The following is a 19,148-nucleotide window of genomic DNA, read 5'->3' as shown; positions in this document are numbered from 1 at the left end:
CTCTCTCTCTTCCTCTCTCTCTTCCTCTCTCTCTTCCTCTCTCTCTCTTCCTCTCTCTCTCTCTCTTCCTCTCTCTCTCTCTCTTCCTCTCTCTCTCTCTCTTCCTCTCTCTCTTCCTCTCTCTCTCTCTTCCTCTCTCTCTCTCTTTCTCTCTCTCTCTCCCTCTCTCCTTCCCCATTGTCCCTCTCTCTCTGCCCCTCCCCAGCTCATACTCTGTCTCTATCTCTCTCTCAAAAATAAATACACATTAAAAACAATTTAAAACTCTAGGAGCACAGGGGTGCCTGGGTGGCTCACTTAGTCAGGTGTCCAACTCATGATTTCACACTAAGTCATGATCTCACGGTTTGTTAGATTGAACCCCATGTTGAGCTCTGCACTGACAACAAGGGGTCTGCTTGGGAATATCTCTCTCTCTCTCTCTCTCTCTCTCTCTCTCTCTCTCTCTCACCCTCCTGCTCTTGTGGGCATTCTCTCTCTCAAATAGACATTGTAAAACATATATATAGAAGCACATATATCTCATTTAAAGTGTGCTGTAGGGGCGCCTGGGTGGCTCAGTCGGTTAAGCTTCCGGCTTGGGCTCAGGTCATGATCTCATGATCTCACGGTTCGTGGGTTTGAGCCCCGCGTCGGGCTCTGAGCTGTCAGCACATCTGGAACCTGCTTCAGATTCCGTGTCTCCCTCTCTGTCTGACCCTCCCCTGCTCATGCTGTCTCTCTCTGTCTCTCAAAAATAAATAAACAAAAAAAATTTTTTAATGTGCTTTAGTTTTATTGGCCTGGCAGAGAACTTGGTTCTCCCACCTTTCTACTTCTTTAGCTTTTCTCACATATCCAGTGCTTGCAGAATTTGGGACCATAAAAGATCCAGTCTTAATGTCAATATTTCAGAAGTACCACTAGACCAATAGGTTAAAAGAGCCATGAATATGACTAATTATGTGGCTACTATTTTGCTATTTATTGTGACTTCTTATTTATTCTACCCAAGAAAATTAGAAGGGAAATGAGCTCCTCTTATTGCCACTTCTTCTCATCTTTCTCCTCTGGTGGCTTTCTGTCTCTGTAGTGAGTATAGATGAGGTTGGACCCTCACTTGATCTTGTACATAGGGACTCTGTTTTCAATGATTAGCAAGTTTAGTTCAAGCTTTTTTTTTTCCACAGTCCTCTTCCAAAGAGATGATGAGAAGTAGATTTTATAATGGTTGCCCAAAAAATAATAAAATAAAATCAAGTGGAAAGAAAAGAAAATAAAAATATCCAAGTGGAAGTCTTTCTGGAGGCAGATGTCAATTGAGCCACCTCAGAAAATAGGAGAAAAAGGCTGTTTATGCATCTCTTTCTCAGAGGGGCATGTTGGCTATTTATCGTTCTCATCATCGGTAGGTTCTGTCTGGAGGCCGCATCCTAGCACTGACCAGCGCACAGATCGGTGACACCGGGAGGTACACGTGTGTGGCAGTCAATGCTGCTGGGGAGAAACAGAGGGACATCGACCTTAGAGTATATGGTGAGAGATTTTAATGATTACTTCTGCTCTGATATCCATGTGTTGAATTCCTAAGATCATTGAGGAAGTTCATTAAAATTTTTTTCCCTAGTATCAAATCAGAGTGGCACTACAACAGGAGAATTGGGTTTTAAACGATTGTGATTCCTGTGGTACCTAAGCTCAGAGAACTTCGACAGACCTCACATGTGCTCCGCACCTGAACAAGCGTAACCCTACAGTAGTGCTGATTTCGATAATTAAATTTAACAAGTTTAATGCATAGGATGAGAAGCAGACACAATACACCCCTTCCTAAGCAACATAACCACAAAGCTGAGCAGGGATAACATCTAAGGAAGCTGAGTTCTAAAGGGCAGAAGCCTGTACTCTGCTCAGACTAAACAAAAAGTTGGCAATGAAAAGACAGAACATATAGATGCCTTTCAGTAATAGATACCCTCGGCTATAATTAGATTTGCTTTAATTTATGTTCCTTAGGAAACAAATACGCTATTGTTTTTTCATTTTTCCTATCAATTTAAAAAAAAATCTTTTTTTTTTCTTTTAACTTGATCCAACTCATTGAGTTATAAAGAAAAATAATTGGAAGAACAATATTTGGGAATAAATTAGCATTCTGCTTCCGTGAATTATTTCTGACTTTTACTTCCACCTGCAGTCATAAAGAATTCATGTTCTTTAAATTCTATAAATACTCTAAGATAAACATATTTTGATACAGTGATGGTACTTTTTTATGCCCTGAGACCAGACTTTACCTGAAATTATATCCAAGCTGGTAAATTGGCTACTTTTTAAAGGGCTGTCCGTGCTGAGACTGATGAGTGCATCTGTTTTCATAATACCTTAGAAAATGGCCTTAACTGTGTTGATTTTGCTAATATGATAGCAGTTTCAATCTCAGGCTGATTGTATATTTGTTATCTAATGTCACATATTAAAAACAATCCCACTGTTTTCTGTTCCCTGTAGATTAAGCTTATTGAGAGCCAGATGTCTGCGTGTGTTTGAATTTAGCAAAGGCACACCGGGAATCCCTACACAAATGCTCCGTTAGTCTATTCCAGCTCATGGCATTTCTTTGCTTCATAGCATCAGTGCCTTTGGATTTAGCACAGGTCCTGCATCCGGAAACGGTACAAGAAAGTGGCCTTGCATTTGTATGCCTTTCCCTCTGTAGGAGACACGGTAGCAAAGAAACCTGGTGGCAGAAACACAGCAGTACTAGTCAAAACCTATTGCATTCATTGTCATTTTGCCATCTGCCACGGTAGCCAGCCCAGGACAATGGCGCATGGACCATTGTGCCAATCCTTACCACAAAAATCTTATTTCTATCAAAGCATTTGGGAAGTCCCTTAGGATTCATTTCAGTGCAGCTTAACATTTCTTGGGGGTGGGGGAGAACAATACTACAAATATGGTACGTTTCCTACAATCCTGAAAAGTTAGCAGATTTCGTGAGAAACGGCCAAGGAAATTCCTCTGTGTTTTTTCAGAGTGGCCCCTTTAGAAGAGGCCCAATTTCATCGTTAGTTTGTGTTTTTTTTAATTATTAAAAATATAGGCCTGAAAGAGCCCTTAGGAGGTTATGGAGCCCACCCTCTCATTCTTGGCAGGGCTGTACCTAAACCATCTGAGACAAATGATTGTTGACTCTGTTTTTTAATACACCCAAGGGAAGGCAGTTCCTTAGACTTCTCTAAGAGCGTCTGACAAGCTCGGTAACCAGGGGCTTCTAATTTTAATCTCATTAAGACTTCACCTCGGTTCCTCCTTTTGTGTAATTGCGTGTTGTACAGCTGTCACTGCTTTCATTTGGTTCTTTATTGTGTCTTTATCCCACATGGTCTTTATTTTATAGAAAGCTGACAAGGCATCGTGGAAAACTAAAAAGAGCTCTAAACTGCAAGTCAGAAGATGCCTGGCTCTGCCACAAATTAGTCACGTTATTTCTTTTTTTCCTTCAAATTTTTATTTAAATTCTAAGTCCCATTTCAAATCAGTCATTGTCTGTCACTCACCTCATGTTTTACATACCATGAGGTACAAGTATATGAACTCTTTCAACTGTATTTTTTTTCTTTTATCTCTGTGTCTATAAAGTTTATTTTCTTTTGCAAAAAAAAAGTTATAAATAGATATCAAAAGTAGACCTATGTTTTTAATTATTGTTACTTCCAAAATGTTTCATGAATGACTTACTGCTTTGGAAATCTTAAGCAGGAATATCTAGTTCAAAAAGTTGCTGAAATAGGCAGTTGGGGAGAACTTCCAGTTCTAAAACTTCTTAAAGTGAAAGGTTAGTGAAAATAGGAACATGTTAATCAGTGTTCTATAGGCACATGTTAATCAGTGATTTATTAACACTCGACTCTGAACCAAATGAAGGAAAGAGGGTGTTCTAGGATTATTGTGATCCTACATCTTGAAAGAAATAAAACTACTCTGTGTATGTCCTGATGATTAATAAAGATAAGCAGCATACTGGCCTGTTTTATCCTGAGGGAAAACCCATCTTTCACTTAGTTCCACCAAATATTATGGGAGAAGAACAGAACATCTCTGTCCTCATTAGCCAAGCCGTGGAGCTACAATGTCAAAGTGATGCGATCCCCCCACCTACTTTGACTTGGTTAAAGGATGGCCGTCCCTTGCTGAAGAAACCAGGCCTCAGTATCTCTGAAAATGGAAGTGTGTTAAAGGTAAAGCAATGGGTTCATGTACTTCTTCTTATAATATTTCTAAGCTCTTGGCTTTGGTATTAAACTTGCCTGTCTAGGGGCAGCTGGGTGGCTCAGTCAGTTAAGTGTCCAACTTCCGCTCAGGTCATGATCTCACAGTCCATGAGTTCAAGCCCCATATTGGGCTCTGTGTTGACAGCTCAGAGCCTAGAGTCTGCTTGAGATTTTGTGTGTGTGTGTGTGTGTGTGTGTGTGTGTGTGTGTGTGTGTCTATCCCTCCCCTGCTCTTACTCTCTTTCCCTCTCAAAAATAAACATTAAAAATTAAAAAACTTGCCTGTCTATAAGTGTTCTATTCATTTCATCTTATAAAATTCTAGGTACCTTTTTCTTAATGGGGTTTTGTAATATTTTTAGATTTTATGCTTAGTAGGATTTAGATATTTTTCTAGACATGTTTGTAGCCAGAAGCCATCCAAAAATGCTTCTAGGGAAATACTGTAGAAATATTTTAAAGAGTGCTTCATTTTTAGCCATTCAACCAGTCATCAAATAAACACCCATTCTAGGTGCTCTGCATAGGACCTGAAAAAATAGACATATTTCCTACCCTCAATGTGTTCTAATTTTGCATAAAATATGAAAATTAACAGTTCAGTTGAAAATGAAATAAGTAATGTAAGTCTGAGCTAATTACTATTTGGATGATACAGACAGTACATTTTAGGAGGATAGCAAAAGGTGAGGCTGTGATTGCCGGGATGTGTTGGAAGGCTTCTTGGCTTTGTACAGGTCCATGGGACAAAAGGCCTGACTAAGGAAAGCAAAGCAGCTAGTATGGCAGAAACAGAGAATAAAACAAAGTGAATATTTGGAAATAATGTTGACAGTGTTGATTTGAGTGAAGTAATAGCTAATATTTGAAAACTAGTGTAGGAATTAGGTTTCAGAAAGTCAATAAGCCGTTGAAATGTTTGTTTATAAAGTCTTCATAACAACCTTATTGAGAAATTGAAAGTAATCTGCCCACAGTTACTAAGTGTCGGAAATGAGATTTGAATACAGAGCGTATAGTGTCACAACTCACTAACTGCTATACCACATAGCCTCTTGGTAAAGGAGGGTTATTACTGGCAAACGGGGAGTCTTGAGAGATGGATGATGATGTCAGCACATCGGAAGCCTGGAAGCTTACATAAGGAGAGCAGAAGCATGGGAGAGAATGGGAAGGAATGTGAAGCTGTGTCTCAGAGGCAACAGAGTAGAGACCTTAGGAATTATGGTGTGTAATAATGGAGCTGAGTGAAGGAGAAGACAGAATGACTGATAGAGGAAAGTAGGATAAGTCTATTGAGCTATCTAGGGATGAGAAAAGCAAAACACAATGGCCATGCTCAGAGGCAGACCGAAAGCTCTAGAAACCAATTGGTAGAATTCTCGAACCCCAGCTCTGGCCCAGTGACTGAAGGAGACAATTGTATGAACACAAGTCCCAGCACTGGTAGGACAGAGCTATGTGTGATTAGAAATGTCTTCAGAAATTTCAGAGTATAGACATGGATTTCTTCAGAGCACAGATGTTAATAGGGTTAGGAAGCCAGAAGAAAGGAGATGGTGAAGAAATTCTGGCATCTATTGAATCTCTACCATGGAGGCTGGCCAGGCACCCAGAAGGATGCAAGTCCCATTGAGGGGTGTTGGGAGACAACCTCATGGAGAAGAAAACGTCTACGGAACTCATACTGAATTGATCAGTTAAAACTATCTCACCTGTGCACTACCCAAAACAATTCATGTACATCTTTAACCAGGTAAAGTAATAGATTCTTACTGCTTTAATTTGCCTGGAATATACTAGGCAATGAATAGATCTTTTAAGTTTTTATTTTAATTCCAGTATAGCTAACATACAGTGTTATATTAGTTATAAATATATTAGTTTTAGGTGTACAGTATAGTGATTCAACAAGTCCATATATCACCTAGTATTCACCTGACAAGTGCACCCCCTCAGTCCCATCACCTCTTTTACCTATCCCTCCACTCACCTCTCCTCTGTAACCATCAGTTTTCTCTGTGCAGTTAAGAATCTGTTTCTCGGTTTGTTTCTCTTTCTTTTGTTTTTCTTTTGTTCATTTGTTTTGTTTCTTAAATTCCACATGGAGTAAAATCCTATGGTATTGTCTTTCTCTTATCTTGTTTAGTGTTATACTCTCTAGCTCCATCCATGTTGAAAATGGTAAGATTTCATTTTTGTTTATGGTTGAATAATATTCTGTTGGGTATGTATAGCACATCTTCATCCATTCATCTATCAATGGACATTGGTGGCTTCCATGATTTGACTATTATAAATAATACTGCTATAAACTTAGGGGTACAGGTATCCCTTTGAATTAGTGTTATTGTATTTTTTGGGCAGGTACCCACTAGTGTACCTACCCATTTTTAACTATTTGAGGAAGCTCCATGCTGTTTTCTACAGTGGCTGCACCAGTTTGCATTCTCACCAGCAGTGCAGGAGCGTTCCTTTTTCTCCACATCCTTGCCAACACTTGTTGGTTTTTTGTGTTTTAGATTTTAGCTATTCTGACAGGTGTGAGGTGATGTCTCATTGTACTTTTGGTTTGCATTTCCTTGGTGATGAGTGATGTTGAGCATCTTTTTATGTGTGTATCAGCCATTTGTTTGTCTTTGGGGAAATGGCTATTCATGTCTTCTGCCCACTTATTTATTGAATTATTTGTGTTTTAGGTGTTGTGTCAGTTCTTTATATATTTTGGGTACTAAACCTTTATCACATATGTCATTTCGAAATATATCTCCCATTCTGTAGGTTGCTTTTGAATTTTTATTGTTTCCTTTGCTGTACAGAGCTTTTTATTCTTATGTAGTCACAATGGGTAATTTTTGCTTTTATGTCCCTTGCCTCAGGAGACATATCTAGAAAAATGTTGCAATAGCCAGTGTTAGAGAAATTACTGCCTGTGCTCTCTTCTAGTATTTTTATGGTTTCAGGTCTCACATTTATGTCTTTAGTCCATTTTGAATTTATATTTCTGTATGGTGTAGGAAAGCGGTCCAGTCGTTATTTTGCATGTAGCTGTCCAGCTTTCCCAGCACCATTTGTCAATCAGTAAATCTTAGTCCGTCCTTCTCTATGATACCCCTCCTCATGGATTCTTTATGAGATAATATTAAGGACCCTAAGTTTGAACATGTTTATCAACAATTATGTGACTTTGGGCAATTTATTTTTTTCTAATTTATAATTTATATTAAAACATTCTTTTTTAAAAGTTTGTTTTTAAGAGAGAGAAAGTGGAGTGGGGCAGGGGCAGAGAGAGAGGGGGACAGAGGATTTGAAGCAGGGTCTGCACTGACAGTATAAAGCCCAATGTGGGGCTCAAACTCACGAATGAGATCATGACCTGAGCTGAAGGCAGTCACTCAACCAACTGAGTCATACAGGTGCCCCAAGGCAGTTTAAATCCCTGAAGTGATCCTGTTTTCTAGTAGAATAAGGAGGTTAGATTTTAAGTACTCTTTCAGGTCTAATATTCTTGGTTCTCTATTTGTGGTTTGATAAAACTCGAGCTCTCTTCGTTCACATCAATCAATTAAAAAGTGTTATTGAGTGCTTACTGTGCACCCCTGCTATACTAAATAACTTCAAAGATCTCTCCAACTCCAATGATTCTCTCTTGTGAATGTTTAAGTAATTCATTGCAAACTTATTTAGCAATCAATCAGATACTATTCGTTGTACCTCTTAGGTTATTTTGTGTTATCTATTCCTTGTTTATTATTGAACTCTTTTTTTTTTAATGTTCTTGTACTTTATATTCTTAACTAGATTGTAAACTCAAGTCACAAACCGTATGTTACACTATACTTCTTGGTATCTTCTAGCTATAATAGCTGGTACAAGGTTGTTAATAACTGCTAAGTGGTTAATAAATAGATGCTGAAGAGTGTTGATGCATGTTGCAGACAAATATTTGGAAAATATTTACTGATACTCAGTTGTCTGTCAAGCACCAAACTAGAAGCCAGGAGATTGGGACCAACTGCATATAATGCTTGGCTTAAAGAAGCTTACAGAACCAGATGGGGAGAAGACATGTAATAAATCAATAATAAAGGTGTTATTTTACTGAATGATATCCTAGATATATACAGATGATCTATTTTAAAGCCCTATTTAACTTATTCAGAAATTGTGATTTTTGTTACTACTTTATCTGAATTTTAATTATATTTAAAAGGTTTTTCTAGACCTTCAGGCACTAATATTACATTGAAATAAAGTAGGATACATGTAGATGAAAATTGTTGAATCTTAAGTGTTGAATGTGGGTGATGGGCATATAGCTATAGATTTTACTATTCTCTCTCCTTTTTATATGCTTGGAAATCTTTAGAATACACATGAAAAATAAGAAGTCAAAAATAACATTAATAGAAAAATTCCAATTGCTTATGAAATAGAAATTGAGGTTTCAAAGCATGGTTTTGTTTTTAGATTGAAGATGCTCAAGTTCAAGACACGGGTCGTTACACTTGTGAGGCAACAAATGTTGCTGGAAAGACTGAGAAAAATTATAATGTAAACATTTGGGGTAAGTGTGATTATATGTAATTAATTCAAAATCAATCATAGGTAGACTTCCTAAACTTACGCATATGACTCATTGTAACTTTGACATAGGACACTTCTCCTCTCCTGTCCGAGCCTCTACCCGTTAGTTCTTGCAACCAGCGTCTTCGAACAGTTGAGCTTTCTCGATGAACTGATAGTGGCTGGATCAATTGGAAGACGTCAAAATGCCAAATCCTGCACAGGGATTTTGTGTGCGACAGAAAGAGCACCTGCATTTGCTTGGTGGTGGGATTACTCTGCTGACCAGTGAGAAAAGCCATGCGTGCCTAAAATTCTACCATTTGTTTCCAATTAAGATAATTCTTAGGCATTATCACAACTTGTACTTGGCTATGCCTATCGGCTAATTGTTTAAAAAGTGCTCCCATTTCCAGCAAATTCACCTTTATTTTATTTACTTGTTTAAGTTCATTTATAACACATCATGCCACCTTTTTTTATTGTATTTGTTTAAACTTTTTAACTGTTGAGATCATGAGCTGAAATTTACCTTTGATTTGTAAAAGTTTATTCAAAACCACATTTAAAAAATCAAAATAGATAGAGGAAATAATTTGATTCCAATGGAGAGCACATGCTTTTTAAAACTTCAAAAGCCTGCATTTATGTGGAAAATAATTTGTTAGCTATAAATCATTATCATTTAAAAATTCTTGAAGAAGTTTATGAGAAGTGCTATTATTCACCATGTGAAATGATTGACTAACCTTTTAATAGTGAAATTTACTAAGTAGTAAATTTATTTACTACATATTAGTTATATACCATTAACATCTATTCCTTCCTCCTGCCATCCTTTTTCTTCCTCCATTGCTCCTCCCTTTCTTCCTCATTACTTTCAAATGTGAAAAATATTCATGTAACTCCCAGTCTGGACAAGACACTGAACTGAGTGTTGTCAAGTAAAGTTTGAAAAAAAAAGAAAAATTAGAGATGATGATGAGTCAGAAAGTACGGTGAGAAATTCATTTTTGCAGTGGTGAAGATACCGATAGAGTGTCCATGTGAAGCTGTCCTCCGTGAAGTCAGGAATACAAGCCTATAATTTAGGAAAGGGAGAGAAAAGAGCTAAAATGTAAAGTTGGAGACATGGGTATATATGTGGCAGTTGAGATCCCTTAGAGAATAAGAAGAATGTGTACAGAAGAATACGGTAGACTCTCACATGTACAATATAAAAAGAGAGACAGAAAAAGAGACACAAAGTAAGAAACTGATAAGGAGCAAAGAGGTAGGGGAAAACTTATGTCATGGAAATTGAGGACAATGGTATTCCCAAAAGAAAAACATGGACCTATATGGATGGTTACGTGCATGAGTGCATAATGTCCCATACTGCAGAGAAATTAGACATGAACTACAAAGTGTAGTTTACAAATGAGAACAATGGCCCATAAAGGAAAGCAATTTAATAGGAGAAAGCAGAATACAATAGATATAAGAATGAATGATAGGGGAGAAGAAATTGAGACATCAAGGATAGATTCACTCGAAAAAATATCTTTGATGTGCCTCTGTCTTATAGGCACAATGCCTCAGGTAAACATAGAGAGGTTAACAAGAAAGACAAAGTGGCTGGTCACACAGAATATGTAGTCTGCTGCTGCAGAAATATCTTTAAATAGACAAAATTAAATCTCCTAAAAGATCATAAGAGTCTTTGTGGGAAGATATATCAGGGTTCATGACATCTAATTGAGATTTTTATGGATGAGTAGGCGTCAGCTCTCTGAAGAGGATGAAAGCATTACAAAGACCTGGAGAATGCTGTCTGCATTCACTGAACCAAACATCGTTCGCTATGGAGTCTGGTGTGGTGCTGAGGAGAATGAGAAGATCTTGGGTAGAAAATGTTAAAAGGGACAGACTGAAAAGGACCTCTAAAACCAATTTTTAAAGTATGGGTTTAAAGAAGGACTGGGGTATTCCGATATGTATTTTGGGAATAAAACAGATAAATTCTAGTAGTATTTAAGGAACTGAATTAATAGAAGTAATTGATTACATGGAGAGGTGTGAAAACAAAAGGTGAAGGATGGATGTGAGTGGGAGCTGACCTGCTGGGCCATGTGGACAGCAGTGCCCTTTTCTCAGAGACAGAAGGTGACTGAATTCAGTTGTGGATAAGCTGAGTTCGAAATTGCCCCCGAGGCACCCAGATAGAGATGTTTATTAGTCAGATATAAAAGTCTAGATCTCAGAGGGGATCTGCATTACAGATACAGATTTGCAAGTATCTGTCAGTGGAAGCCGCAGGAGTGGAGAAGGGTAGCACTTAGGTTGGAGATGGTGAACTTATAGTGTTGGCAATCTGTGTAATTGTCATTTTCTTCTGTCAAACTTTCCATCTGTGGTATAGGTGATGACAGAGTAAGCTATAGGATTCATCCAGAGAAAAAGAGTTGCCAAATAGGAAGGGCAACAGTGCAAAGCAGCTGAGAATATTGACAAAAGAGTAGTTGGAAGTATTGATCGTGAAATCTAAGCTGGATAGAGAAGTCCATAAACAAGAGTAGGCAGCTGGATTGGGAGGTTCCTGAGAAGTGAAAAGACTTGATGTTCAATTAGGTCAATGAAATGAGAATTGAGAATAACTGAGTGAAAGAGCTATAAGGACAGAGCAGTAGGAGAAATGTAGAAGATAAACATGGTAGAGAAAGGGATGAGCAAATCAAGGAAGTGAATAGCCATAGTGGTTAGACTGGGTATACATTAGATGGTGAGTTCATACCGAAGAACGGCAGGTTTCCATGTGAAGAAGGATAGAAACAAGTACCAAATTCTTCAATGAATAGATAAACAATGCTTAGGAGTGCCTGGGTGCTCAGTTAAGGTCATGATTTGGGGTCATGGTCATGATTTTGTGGTCATGAGACTGAGCCGCACATCAGGCTCTGCACTGGGCATGGAGCCTGCTTAAGATTCTCTCTCCCCCTCCCTCCCATCCTTCTCTCAGAAAGAAATGAAAAGAGAAGAAAAGAAAGGAAGAATAGTGGGTTCACAGATGATGGTGAGGGAGAAAAAGAAGTAAGTTGATGACATGAGCCTCAAAGGAATAATCGTTCACATGGGGGCAGTTGAAGTTGAACAGTGACTGGAAGCTGCATTGAGGGGTGAGGAGGATTCCCCCCTCCTGAACTTCCAGGAGCTTAGAAACTGCAGCTGAACAAAGATCTTGAGAACAGAGTTCAGCCAGCAAATGCAGACTCAACCTCCTTGAGAGAAGCATGGGTAGTCAGGTTCACTTTAAAGGTTCCAAAGAGAAACTAGCGGACAATGGGGACGGAGGCTCTAGAACAGGTAACATATCCATTTCTTAGATCAAACCCCTTGTGTCTGTTCTTTGCTACATTGTTGTAAGCCTGATATTTTCCAGTTCTCTTCAGCCTCTGAGACATCAAAACTGGCTTGGCACAAACACAGCTAATTTTAAATTTGGTATGTGCTTTAGATTTTGATGCAAGAAATCTAATTCTCTATAATACATTAGCTTCTTTGTAGCCACTTGGATATTTTGTTAATTAAGTTTTCTATCTGTGAAAATGGGAAGTCTGCTAATAGGTATTTATTCTACCTCTTAAGGTTGACTTTTAACGTGATATTGATATATCAACAACAAGTGCTAATGACTTCCTTGTGTCATTTGAGTGGGAATCTTTTTTTGAATGTAAAGTATTAAGGAAATCTTATGTTAATGTAAAAATTGTCCTTTTTTATCTTTCAGTACCACCAAATATTTATGGTTCGGATGAACTTTCTCAACTTACAGTCATTGAAGGGAATCTCATTAGTTTATTATGTGAATCAAGTGGTATTCCACCCCCAAATCTCATTTGGAAGAAAAAAGGTCAGTTTTCACCCTTAACATTTATAAAATTAAATATAAATATTAAATGAATTTACATTTATATGATAAACATGTCAGTTTATTAACAAATTTTCCTAGGGCTTGTATACTAAAATACTAGATAGCAGGATTGCTTCATTTTACATGTGTAGCATGTGATGCTTTTAGTGTCTAGCTGAAAAATCTTCAGTTTTGAAACTATTCTCCAGAAAAAAAGAATAATTTTCTGTGTTAGTTGATTGCTTTTTAATCAAACACATTATACAGTGGTTATAATGATCAAGACTCTTTTTTCTTCCTTAGAATAAGCTTAAAAATATTTTCTATAACAAACAATTTTGCTGTATTGTGACAGTTTTGCAGTGTATTTTAGGATTGAATTCTGCAGTTGAACAAATTTTCAATTTATTTATCAATAAATATTTATTTGTATCCATTACCTATCAGGGAGATCATGTATATTTTTAGCTGATTTTTAAAAACATTTTTGTGGGGCACTTCCGTGGCTCGGTCGAGTAAGTGTCCAACTTCAGCTCACTTCATGATCTCATGATTAGTAGGTTTGAGCCCGCATTGGGCTCTGTGCTGACAGCTCAGAGCCTGGAGCCTGCTTTGGATTCTATATCTCCCTCCCTGTCTGCCCCTCTCCCTCTTGGGGGGGGGGGGGGGGGGGTGTGTGTGTGTGTGTGTGTGTGTGTGTGTGTGTGTGTGTGTGTGTGTGTGTGTGTGTGTATGTGTATGTGTGGTGTGTGTGCGCGTGCGCGCCTGCGCACACTCGTGCTCGCTCTCTCTTTCTCTCTCTCTCTCTCAAAAATAAACATTAAAAAAAATAAAATAATTGTTTACTGGGTTTTTAAAATTTTTTTAATGTTTTTTATTTATTTTTGAGAGACAAAGACAGCGCGAGCAGGGGAGGGTCAGAGAGAGAGAGGGAGACACAGAACCGGAAGCAGGCTCCAGGCTCTGAGCTAGCTGCCTGCACAGAGTCCAACGCGGGGCTCAAACCCACGAACCGTGAGATCATGATCTGGTCTGAAGTCAGATGCTTAACTGACTGAGCCATCCAGGTGCCCCTGTTTACTGTTTTAATATCTTATTTTTCTGTTTTCTTTCAAATGTGATATTGATTGAAAAAATTTGCGGAAGATGATCTTGGTAAATATCTCTTCTTTCTCTTCGTCATGCTCCTCCTCTTTTTCCTTTTCCTCATTCTCCTTTCCTTCTGTTTTCCCTCCCTTTCCTTCTCCTCCTCGATCTTTTTGAATAGGATTATTTTTTACAGTGTCATCTGCCTTTTAGGTACTTGAACTAGTACATAAGTATACTTATCAGAGTATGTACACAAATGTTGTATGTTTTCGCTTCGTATTCGCCATTTTGATTTCTTTGCAGGTTCCCCAGTGCTGGCTGATTCTGCAGGGCGAGTCAGAACTTTATCTGGAGGCAGACAGTTACAGATCTCAATTGCTGAAAGATCTGATGCAGGGCTGTATTCATGTGTGGCATCAAATGTTGCTGGAACTGCAAAGAAAGACTACAGTCTACAAGTTTACAGTACGTTATTAACAACCAGACTTTGGCACAATTATCATTTAACCTTTCTGTCTTCCCTTTTTACTTTTTCTTTATATCTTTAAGATACATTCAAGGCAGTATAGTTATAATACACCTATCTTGAGACCCACAAATTTTAATCGTGCTGACATAAACAAAAAGCAGTTGCTTATTTCTGTTACTTAGCAATACAGCTGCTGTCCACTCGGCATCAGCTTGCCAGTGGCAGATACGTCAGTGTGGTTGAATTGTGTTGTGGGTGGGATAGTGGACATGTGGAATGGGGAGATGGCAGTGTATCATGGGGTATATTTGCAATATGTAAAAACACCTTATTTTAAAGATTAATTTGTATACGATTTGAGTATTTTAAATATTTACATTATCTCATTTAACCTTTACATAGGCTATGATGTAAAACAAAATTAATGCCTCCATTTTGTATACGTGGAATCCTAAGCCCAGGGGGGTTTCCATGACTGGCCCAGGTCCCACGCCTTGACTATGATAGAACTGACACTAGAATACAAGGTTACTAACAATGGCCCATTTTTCTCCCCCACCACACACACATATTTATTAGTATTGGTCTAATGTTTTTTCTTATGATCAGTATTAATTAGGTAGTTCAGCTGCATAACTACAGAATAACGGGCGATCAGTGGCTTAACCAGTTAGAGGCTTATTTTCTCACATAATGAGAAGCCCAAGGTTGGCAGTCCCTGGGGTTGGTCAGAACCTTACTCATCTCAGGACAGGAGGGCTAGGATTCTCCTGGCCCTTCCTCTGTGGTCTCAACATCACTGCTGCAACTGTGGTATCAAGTCCACATTGAAGACAAAAATAAGAGTAAGGAGTGGTATTTTTTCCTTTCATCGGGAGAACAAAAAAATTCCCAACCCATTTCCCTCACCCCCTATGCCTGCCCAGCCAATCTTTATTTAGATTTTATAGGCCTGAAATGATTCCTGTGGCCACCTCAATTTTTAGAAACAGTCTCAGATTTTCTAACTCCTATAGTGGAAGTTAGAAGGAAGAAAGGAATTGATTGTGAGCGAGGCTACCATATCTATTTTAAAGTTAATCCTAGGAAGACTTCTGTAAATTAGGACTATGAATGACAAATTCAAATGTTTGTATAACTTGTCACAAAGCAGGGAAAGTAGCAAACACAGAATTCTTTTATTATTGTACTGATAGTTTACTCTAAGCATGAAACCATTTAAATATTGGAGAGGAATTCAACCTCTCAATGTAGCAATGCTATCTGTTACCTTTGGTCTTTTCTTTAGTAGTTAATAGTTCAATATCAAAAATGAATTTAACTTTGGCTGATAATAATTCCTATCCAAGACTTGAAGCAGACATTTCCTACTTTATTATTTTTTCTTTTTTCTTTAGTTCGACCAACAATATCCAATAGTGGCAGCCACCCTACTGAAATTATTGTGATTCGAGGGAAGAGTATTTCCTTGGAATGTGAGGTGCAGGGTATTCCTCAACCAAAAGTGACCTGGATGAAAGAAGGCCGCCCCTTGACCAAAGGAAGGGGAATGGAAATATTGGATGAAGGCCGCATCCTTCAGCTGAAGAACATTCATGTATCTGATACAGGCCGTTATATGTGTGTTGCTGTTAATGTAGCAGGAATGGCTGACAGAAAATATGACTTAAGTGTACATAGTAAGTATAAAGAAGCTGAATAAGTCTGTTCACTGGCTCTTAAAATCTATAGCATCCTGGATGGGAGATTTAAACTTTCTGTGTTGAGTCTTTTATTTATAGCCTATGATTTTCTACATAAGCACCTCTCTTCTGGATCAGTTCATCACTTATTCTTCTGTGCCTGACCTCCCAGTTCTTACTTTGCTTCCAGTAGAAAAGCACATAGTAAAGTAGATATAATTGTCTAATTATCTTCTGCAAGTACTTTTGGTCCAATGCTATCCCAAGTAATATTCCTTAATTCTGTTTTCCAAATTTGCTGTCTTGGTTATTACAAGCCTATGTTCCCTAGAGCTTACTGACTCAGCATCAGTTGTTCATGAGTTGTACTGAAGTCAGCTTTAATATTTTAAGTAATGAGTCATAAATGTCAATAGGATTACACCAAACATACATATATTCAGGGGCAATTTTTTGTATGCATATAATTTGAATTGCAACTCTAATTTTTTTCTTTGTTTTTTTTTTTTAATTCAGTTGATTTAAACTAAAACAAAAACCAAGAACAGTTTGTCCATTCCCCCCAACACCACACACACATCTTTGGCAACCATCAGTCTGTTCTCTGTATCTATAAACTTAACTGTATTTGTTTGTTTTTAGATTCCACATCTAAGAGCATTCATACAGTGTTCATCTTTCTCTGACTAATTTCACTTAGCATGATACCCTTCAAGTAGTTTTTTTTTAATGGCCGAACAATAATCCATTGTATATAAATACTTTAATTTCTTAATCTATTCATCCATCAGTGGACACAGGTTGTTTCCTTTGCTTGGTTATGGTAAATGATGCTGCAATGAACATGGGGGGGAGGCGGCGGGGATATATCTTTTCAAGGTAGTGTTTTCATTTTCTTCATATAAATACCTAGAAGTAAAATTGCTGCATCATATGGTGGTTCTATTTTTAATTTTTTAAGGAACCTCAAAAAACCTGGTTTTCATCCTGGCTGCCCCAATTTACATTCCCACCAACAGTGCGCAACGATTCTCTTCTCTTCATCCCTCACCCTTGTTATTTTTTGTCTTTTTGATAATAGCCTTTCTAACAGCTGTGAGGTGATATTGTATTGTGCTTTTTATTTGTATTCCCTATTGATTAATAATGTTGAGTACCTTTTCATGTACCTACTGGCCATCTGTATGTCTTTTTTGGAAAAAAATGTCTATTCATATACTTTGCCCATTTTTAATTGGATTGCTTGTTTTGCGCTATTGAATTGTATAGTTCTTTATATATTTTTTTATATTAGCCCCCTATCAGATATATGATTTGCAAGTATTTTTTCCTGTTCAGTAGGTTGCCTTTTCATTTTGTTGATTGTTTCCTTTGCTGTGCGGAAGCTTTTTACTTTGGTGTAGTCCCAATGGTTTATTTCTGCTTTTGTTGTTTTTGTCTTTGATGTCACATTAAAAAAAAATCATCTCCATGACCTATGTCAAGGGGCTTACTGCCTATGTTGTCTTCTAGGAGTTTTATGGTTTCAGGTCTTGCATTCAAGTCTTGAATTCATTTGAGTTAATTTTCTGTATGGTGTCAGATAGTGGTCCAATTCCATTCTTTTGCATTTGACTATCCAGTTTTCCCAGCACCATTCACTGAAGAAACTGTCTTTTCTCCATTGGACTTTCCTGGCCCCTCTGTCATAAATTAATTGACCATATATGAGTGGGTTTGTTTCTGGGATCTCTATTCTGTACTACTGATTTTTGTGTCTGTTTTTATCCAATACCATGCTGTTTTAACTACTATAGCTTTGTAGAAGAGTTTGAAATTAGGGAGTGTGATGCCTCCAGCTTTGTTCTTTCTCAAGATTGCTTTAGCTATTTGGGGTCTTTTGTGGTTCCATATAAATTTTAGGATTGTTTATTCTATTTCTGTGGAAAATACCTTGGAAGTTTGATAGGGATTGTATTGAATCTATAGATTACTCTGGGTAGTATGGACATTTTTATAATATTAATTCCTCAATCATTTTATTTGTGCTTTCTTCAATTTCTTCATTAATGTCTTGTAGTTTTCAACATACAGGTCTTTCACTTCTGTGGTTAATTTATTATTATGTATTTTATTCTTTTTGATACAATTGTAAATGAGATTGTTTCTTTATTTTACTTTCTGATACTTCATTATTAATGTATAGAAATGTGATAGATTTTGTGTATTGGCTTTGTATTCTGCAACTTTAATGAATTCATTTATTAGTTCTAACAGTTTTTGGATGGAATCTTTAGGAACTGCTATTTTTGAATCTAAGTAACAGTGAAAAGTTTAATATCCAATTAGGACATGCACAACATCCAGTATTAATTTTCTATGGTTTGCATTTAATATCCAATTAGGACATGCACAGCATCCAGTATTAATATTCTATGGTTTGCTGCCAATGTGTGAGCCAAAGCTAACAAATCAGAAATGTAAAAGAAAAGAGGTTTCAATATTAAGCATCTTTTTTGTTAGATTACTTTGAATTTTTAGGATTAGAATTGTTAGAAAATTCTACCCATAAGAAATCATAAATCCATGTTAGAAAGTTATCAGACAAGACGAGTAACTCACAGAAAATCATTCACCACCAAGAGAATAATGGCATGAGTCCTTTACTGCTATGAGTGGGGAAGAAGTAGCATTTTTTACCTCCAGCACTGTCACACTAAAAGCACCGCTACTACTAATAAGTTCACTGTTGTGATTGCTTATTTTGCTTACTGTTGATCAGAAAATGGAAGTCTCATTATTAGCCATAGGCTGTTGAGGATTTGGTTTTTGATATATATTATCTATTTTATTTTCCTTTACTTGTTTGTTTTGTCTTACAGCCCCTCCAAGCATCATAGGAAACCATGGGAAACCTGAAAATATCAGTGTCGTGGAAAAGAACTCAGTGTCCCTGACTTGTGAAGCCTCAGGAATTCCCTTGCCTTCGATTACCTGGCTTAAAGATGGGTGGCCTGTCAGCCTCAGCAGCTCTGTGAGAATTCTCTCAGGTATTGGGAATTTTCATAGCCTGATAATCTTGTTGGCTTCCTATGGCCACAGTTTCTCCTTAATTTCTCTTTTATTTTTTCTTTATGATCTAGTTTCTTACTATATTGCCAGTCATATTAAGAAAAGATATTTAGAAGGACATGAGAAGCTATATGAAAAGGGGGAGA

General features: G+C 37.5%; 1 protein-coding gene across 1 annotated transcript in view; it reads left to right on the top strand.

Moving 5' to 3' along the window:
• Window positions 1–19,148, top strand: part of HMCN1 (hemicentin 1) — a 436,837-nt gene that overhangs the window by 282,217 nt on the left and 135,472 nt on the right. Inside the window, exons 40-46 of the mRNA XM_029935183.1 lie at window positions 1,392–1,515; window positions 4,048–4,223; window positions 8,727–8,823; window positions 12,589–12,711; window positions 14,104–14,265; window positions 15,667–15,948; window positions 18,813–18,980. Coding sequence (XP_029791043.1) covers window positions 1,392–1,515; window positions 4,048–4,223; window positions 8,727–8,823; window positions 12,589–12,711; window positions 14,104–14,265; window positions 15,667–15,948; window positions 18,813–18,980 — 1,132 coding nt within the window. The remainder of the gene's footprint in view (window positions 1–1,391; window positions 1,516–4,047; window positions 4,224–8,726; window positions 8,824–12,588; window positions 12,712–14,103; window positions 14,266–15,666; window positions 15,949–18,812; window positions 18,981–19,148) is intronic.

The sequence above is a fragment of the Suricata suricatta genome, chromosome 3, assembly GCF_006229205.1.
Source record: "Suricata suricatta isolate VVHF042 chromosome 3, meerkat_22Aug2017_6uvM2_HiC, whole genome shotgun sequence".
Classification (NCBI taxonomy): domain Eukaryota; kingdom Metazoa; phylum Chordata; class Mammalia; order Carnivora; family Herpestidae; genus Suricata; species Suricata suricatta.
This window is presented reverse-complemented; position numbering and strand designations above follow the sequence as displayed.